General features: G+C 36.3%; 1 protein-coding gene across 1 annotated transcript in view; it reads right to left on the bottom strand.

Annotated features, from left to right (window-relative positions):
* Positions 1–7,500, bottom strand: part of LOC128692865 (uncharacterized) — a 194,851-nt gene that overhangs the window by 67,263 nt on the left and 120,088 nt on the right. The window contains exon 6 of the mRNA XM_070091949.1: positions 1–82. This exon is cut by the window's left edge and continues 47 nt beyond it. Within this exon, the coding sequence (XP_069948050.1) occupies positions 1–82 (82 nt within the window). The remainder of the gene's footprint in view (positions 83–7,500) is intronic.

Genomic DNA, 7,500 nt, shown 5'->3' with positions numbered 1-7,500 from the left:
GCACGGTAGTGACAGACCAATGTTGCTCGTTCCTTGGTCTCCGCCCACACAACGCCCGCTCCACCACGCATCTCAGGTGCAACTGAAACACACACACAGACACACAATTAACACGGAATTATTAAACTAAATATTGGGTAGACTGTAACTAGTTCAGTTTTATCTAGTAGCAGAAAAATAGCTATTAACGACTAGCCCACGGAATGGACTTGAAACTAGAAATGAGATGCATCCTGGAAGAACCACAAAAGTCGTCATATTTTGTCTTCAATATATTCAGTAGTTGAGTATATTTAAATTATCTGGTAATATGCAAAAAATAAAAATGAATAATGTATCTTAGTCTTTGATAATGTGCTCAGACAGCATTACGTCTGATCTGATAGTTGCAGGGATCTTGATGGAACACGAATGTCATCTGAAGGCGTGTAAAACAAAGCACATGAAGTCTTTCTTTACATATAAACGTTATGAAATAGTGGAAAACAAAAATTTTAGAGGATGTTCCGAGTATAATAAGCATCACAAAACTTAACGATAGCTATCATTATCGAGTTTAATATTACGGAGTACAACGTCCGCAGCATTGGCGCAGTAACTACATAAGGCAGTGCTTATTGCGCATAAAACATACATGTAGTTATGTGTACATGTAGTATATACACATATCTTCTTCTTTCAACAAACCGGCAGTATCCCGCCGAGGCAGGGAGGCTCAAAAAGAAAAGCCAAAGTTTCTCTTTTTAAATTTAGTAATATATACAGTAGAAGGGGGTTGCTAGCCCCTTCCTCCTGGCATTTTAGTCGCCTCTTACGACAAGCATGGCTTATGGAGGAAGAATTCTGTCCACTTCCCCATGGAGATAAGAGGAAATAAACAAGAACAAGAACTAGTAAGAAAAATAGAAGAAAACCCAGAGGGGTGTGTATATATATGCTTGTATATGTATGTGTAGTGTGACCTAAGTGTAAGTAGAAGTAGCAAGACGTACTTGAAATCTTGCATGTTTATGAGACAGAAAAAAGACACCAGCAATCCTACCATCATGTAAAACAATTACAGGTTTCTGTTTTACACTCACTTGGCAGGACGGTAGTACCTCCCTGGGTGGTTGCTGTCTGCCAACCTCCTACCTGGGACATACACAAATATACACACAAAATACTTACAGGTATAGATACACAAACACAAAAACGTATAAACATACACACACACATTTACCGTCAGTCCCATACAAACATATACACAAGCACATACACACACGAGTATGCAGAGCTAATAAGCACACAGTAATAAGTGAAATTGCCTACAAACACACACACAAAAATACCGACAAATACAAACACACACACACATCACAAGCATACACACCAACACCTTTCACCGTAAACAATTCTGGGCTGCAAAGGCATTTGAATTATACAATGATGACGGTATTTTCTTGCTGTAAGAGTTGGATTACGCAGAGTGCAAACACAAATGACACTATCAGCTCTACTCTTAATCTAGTCAAAAATCATTAACACTACACAACACTTAAAAATAGACAACATCGTTGCAAAATTCAAAAATACAGTGAAGAACCTATTCTGGTTACTGTTGAACCAATAATAAAAATATAAATAAACTACTAGGAATAGAAGCACAAAAAATAATCTTTACTTTAGAAACAAGTTCCAAGAATATGGAGAATATAATCCATGCTCACAGGCGGACCTTACGCAAACAATAGATAATTATGTAACTTGAAGGTTAAATAAGATGACCTCTAGTGATACACTCACTGTTCAGGCTGGTTAACAGGGTTTAAAGCCTATTGACTACACAGGAGTCATTAAGTCTGCATGTGACCTGTTTACCACCAGTCAAAATACTTTAATCCCTAAAGAATAAAAGCGCACTCTCAGTGTATATAAACTGATATATATATATATATATATATATATATATATATATATATATATATATATATATATATATATATATATATGTATATATATATATGTAGCTCTGAGTTACCTATGTTGTTTTTTCTATTGTATCTTTGTGAATGTTTTGTCGATGTATTTTGTCTTTAAATAAAAAATATATATATATATATATATATATATATATATATATATATATATATATATATATATATATATATTATATATATATATATATATATATATATATATATATATATATATATATATATATATATATATATATATATATATATATATATATATATATATATTCTTATGAATACTCTACAGGAAATTACTTGCAAAGAACTCTGTAAACAGAGGTTTCAAAAAATAAATAAAAAAGACAAGGAAAAATGTATGAAAATTCAATTTTCCCAGCAAGTTAAGAATTTAATTACTAACATTAACTGAGAAATATCTATAAAATGTTTAACTAACTTTATGAACAAGAAAAAAATAACAATCACAAACTTTGCGTTCTCGGCGCTGTGGTACAGGAGTCTTCGTATTTAATTTTACTTAATCTTTCCTTATTTTGCTTAATCTTCAGTTATCTTAATCTTTCCTTATATTACTTAATCTTTCTTTATCTTAATCTTCCTTTATCTTACTTAATCTTTTATTATCTTACTTAATCTTTCCATATCTTACTTAATCTTACCTGACCCAATCTTACTCATTTAAAAAAGTATATTAAGCACCGCAGTTTGGTCACATGCAATATGCTTAACTAACCTCTGCAAACCTTTTTTCGTATTGTTCTTTCAATGAATTTTTCTAGCTTATTTCCATGGGCAACGTGAGACTAGAAATTCTTTCGTGTAGCAGTTCGTTTGTAGCCTACTAGCATTCTTTGTATATAAACCAAACGTTTTACGTAATAATATTGTCAGTTAATATACTAGACAGCTGTTGGCTTACTGGCCCCTTGTCTAGGTAATCAAATTAAAAATCTACTGTGTAAGGCCTTTAGTATCGCAATAAAATCTCTCTCTGTCTCTCTCTCTCTCTCTCTCTCTCTCTCTCTCTCTCTCTCTCTCTATATATATATATATATATATATATATATATATATATATATATATATATATAGGGCTTGCTGAGCCAGTTTTTACGTCTCCTCTGAAGAGGTGTGTGCGTGTGATATCAGGATGGATGGTTAATAATGCTTAAAGCGTATCGAGAACTTAAATTGTCATTAAGGCTATATGTCCCCTGTTTACCACCAGCCAAGAATACTTTAATCCCTAAAATAGTGTTTAATGTAAAGTAAACTCACAGCGTATATACAATGAGATACGTTCACCTCTCAGTTTACATATTCTCTTACTAATGGGTTCAGATAAACTTATATCCCGAAATATGCTCAAAATGAGACATCATTAAGTGCCAGAGAGACAATACTTTTAAGCAGTCGTCCCTTGCAATCTTCTATAGAAAACGACGTCGAATATTTGACATTGATTTCCACGTTGATATAACATATTCCTTTAGTATAATGTTATCGCGCCAGGTACATGGGAGCTCCGCCAATATTGACTCTGTCATACCTATCAGAAATGTAATAGAAATTTCAGCAAAAACAGCCTCGCCGATAGGGTCGACTAATGAGAATTTAAAATGTAAGGTTATAAAAGTTGTTGTATTTTGATTGTGACTAAACTCGTTGAATATTCATGTTGTAATTAATGAAAAGAGTCACAGCAAAGTTTAGACTTTTTCATTATGTAAAGTGTTTATTAGTGTTGGCGAGAATGCTTTTAACTCTATGTCAGAAAATAATAATAATAATAATAATAATAATAATAATAATAATAATAATAATAATAATAATAATAATAATAATAATAATAATAATATGTTCCTGTCTTGCGAATACAAGAGTTTACGAGACAATTAATAATTAAACAATTGGAGGATCTTTGTAATTGTAAAAATATCTTCACCTTTCTTAATGTCAATTTTCGGTCTCTCCTTTCACCGTACATCTCATCAATCCCTTCATCGGTATCTCATTTCCTTTACCCTCCTTTTACTTTTCTTAATCATTATTAGTTTATCCATCTTCTTTCCCTTCTACTTATCTCTACAAATTTACATCTCTCCCTCTTTCTCTCTCTCTCTCTCTCTCTCGCTCTCCTTCTCACCTATGTTTACCGTTCCACAAGACCAACACTTTCCTTCTCCTCTTCCATCGCCCGAATTTTGGGTCGAGCTCATTCAAAGTCGGGACAGCCTCTTGTGTGTTCCACCCTGCCGACCATTCCGGCCACCCACCATCCGGCTACCCTGGCAGCCTGCTGCCACTCTGGCAAATCTGCTGCCACCCGAGGGACCCTACTGCCACCCAGACATCTCTGTTCTGACTCCAACCACCATGCTGCCACCCAAGCCACCCTGCTACCACCCCTGCCACCTCTGTTACCCTGTATCCTCTTCTCCCTCATGTTCCTCCCTGTTAACTCTTCGTACACATTTCCCGACTCGTGTTTCGCTCTTATTCTTTTCTTCATTCTTTATACACACACACACACACACACACACACACACACACACACACACACACACACACACACACACACACACACACACAAGAGAAAACTGGCGTACAGATGCAAATTACACTCGTTATGCTGATATAAAATATACAACAGAGATAATGCCCTGAACTACACCAGTCTAACTGACGGACGCTGTTATAAAAACTAGAAAAACCTATTAGACCCTTGTGAATAAAACACCTGGAGAGGAAAAATCCGCTAACTAGCAGACAGCTAGGATATCGATCAGCCTTTTTTTTTTTGTATATTAAAAAATATTAAGCTATTACGACAGTCACATAAATTTTTCAAGGTAAATAAAATCAATCCTCTCTCGCAAATCTACAAAAGTTATACGACAGTGTAATAAATATTTAAGGTAGGAAAACGAAGTTTGTGTGAAGTGAATATTCTTGCATTGTAAAAAAAGACTTTTGACAGTGCACCTGATACAATCCTAATTCAGTCAGAGGCAAGCATAAATACACATCTGGTTGCCAATAAATAACCAGAATGGAGATAAATAGATAGATAGATAGACAGATAGATAGATAGATAGATAGATAGATAGACAGATAGAGAGAGAGAGAGAGAGAGAGAGAGAGAGAGAGAGAGAGAGAGAGAGAGAGAGAGAGAGAGAGAGAGAGAGAGAGAGAGAGAGAGAGAGAAAGTGATTTTCCAGGAGTATCTCTCCTGGGACCAGTGCTGCTCCTGATACACGTATCCATGTTAAGAGATAATTTAAATTTAATGAGGAGAATACACATAGGAGAAAGCATACGAATACTATCACAAACTCATGGACCAAGTTCGAGAATGATCAGTCGGGAATCAGTTGAATGTCAACTCGTGTACTAGCGTAGTCATGAAAATCTAGAAGTGTGACAGTATGTACTACGTTGACAGGCTAAAAGAACTGAGCCTGAAGACTGAAGAGGAGGGAATAAAGTGCGACATGTTTACGTTATAAAAGATACTCAAAAGAAATTATTGGGCAGATAGGGCAGACTGTTCGTATAACGGTGACGTTAGAGAACATTTTTTTTCAGGTTAAAAGGGATGTGTAATATACTTGGACGTGGAAGTTGTTCATGCGAAGTGGGTATGATAATTTTTATGAAGCCAGAAACTATTTATGTTGATCGATGATAGTAATTGCCGGGACTATGAGGTATGCTGGAGTCCTTCAAATGCAAATCAGTGAGTTCTTATAATGAAAATAAATGACGACAGAGAAATAAGCAGCAGAGCTAGAAAGAAAACCTAAGTTACTTTATAACCTTGTTCATCCACGAGAAATGATCGAAAGGTATGTGGTGATTTGATTAGAATTTCCAAAAGGCATTCACAGAGGTGAAGAGATCATTACGTAAATGGAGACAGGTTAGGCCAAAATTACAGAAATGGGAACATCAAAACAGTCAGAGAGAAATGAAACTACTCTTGGGGCCAGATTGTATCGTCAGAGTCAATGTAATACATACTAAGCAAAGTTATGTGAATGGTGATCACAAAGAAGCTGGTTGAGCACCTGAAGAAGGATTTCGTTACGGAGAGTCAACACTGATCTAGGAATTAAGGATGGTAATCTTGCCTCACGTATGTTCTTCAAAACTGGAAAGAAAATTTATGTGTAAGACGAAAGAATAAAATAGGCAAATTGTATTCTTAAAATACTGGAAGACCTTTGACACTCCTCTTCCAGACTTATCCATTAGCTGGAAGAACAGGAAGGGATACCAGGAAAAGCGCTTCAGTGGCTCCAGGAATATCTGAAGAAAATAGGATAGAGAGGAGTGGAAAGAAAGGTATTATCGAGGTGTGCAAGATTAATGGGCATACTAACCCAACGATCAGTATTAATATTCAAATTCTTTCTGATTTATGTAAACGACCAACCAGACGTAATATATTCCTACGTGTCACTGTTTGCTGACGATGTTAATCTGATGAGATGAATACCAACGGAGGACCGTAGAGACAGAGAGCAGAAAGATTTAAACGAACCTCGAATATGGTTCAACAAGTGGAAACTGAAATTTAACTCTTAGAAATATTTAAAACCATGAAGGGGAAATGAGGAAGATGGGAACAAAGACAGCACTGACCGGATGATGAGAGCAAAGAGAGCACTGACCGGATGATGAGAGCAAAGAGAGCACTGACCGGAAGATGAGAGCAAAGACAGCACTGACCGGAAGATGAGAGCAAAGACAGCACTGACCGGATGATGAGAGCAAAGACAGCACTGACCGGAAGATGAGAGCAAAGACAGCGCTGACCGGAAGATGAGAGCAAAGACAGCACTGACCGGATGATGAGAGCAAAGACAGCACTGACCGGATGATGATATCAAAGACAGCACTGACCGGATGATGAGAGCAAAGACAGCACTGACCGGATGATGAGAGCAAAGACAGCACTGACCGGAAGGTGAGAGCAAAGACAGCACTGATCGGATGATGAGAGCAAAGACAGCACTGACCGGAAGGTGAGAGCAAAGACAGCACTGACCGGAAAATGAGAGCAAAGACAGCACTGACCGGAAAATGAGAGCAAAGACAGCACTGACCGGAAGATGAGAACAAAGACAGCACTGACCGGACGACAACCAAATCCAAACATCTAAAAAGAAAGAAGAAAATCTCAAGAGACTCGCACATGTAACGTACAACTAGTTAAGAACATCTAAAAAAGAACAAATAAATAAATACGGTAAGCTAGTTCAATTAGGCAAATATAACTAGAAAAGTACAACTAGATAGGTACATCAATATTTTATACAAAGTTATTTCACTATACACAATAGCAATACACTTTAGCAACAGAGAGTCCAAAGGTTTGTAACCAAAGTATTACTGGCGCAATCAGAAAGGATATATAAGGAAAATATCAAAGTGTCTGGAATTAATACCGCTAGATATAATCACATGACGCATATTGTATGAAGAGGTAGAGTCTGACAGGAAACGAGAGGGAAGAAGGA

Source organism: Cherax quadricarinatus, chromosome 38 (genome assembly GCF_038502225.1).
Source record: "Cherax quadricarinatus isolate ZL_2023a chromosome 38, ASM3850222v1, whole genome shotgun sequence".
Lineage (NCBI taxonomy): Eukaryota > Metazoa > Arthropoda > Malacostraca > Decapoda > Parastacidae > Cherax > Cherax quadricarinatus.
Note: the sequence above shows the minus strand (reverse complement) of the source record. Positions and strands in the feature narration are given on the sequence as shown.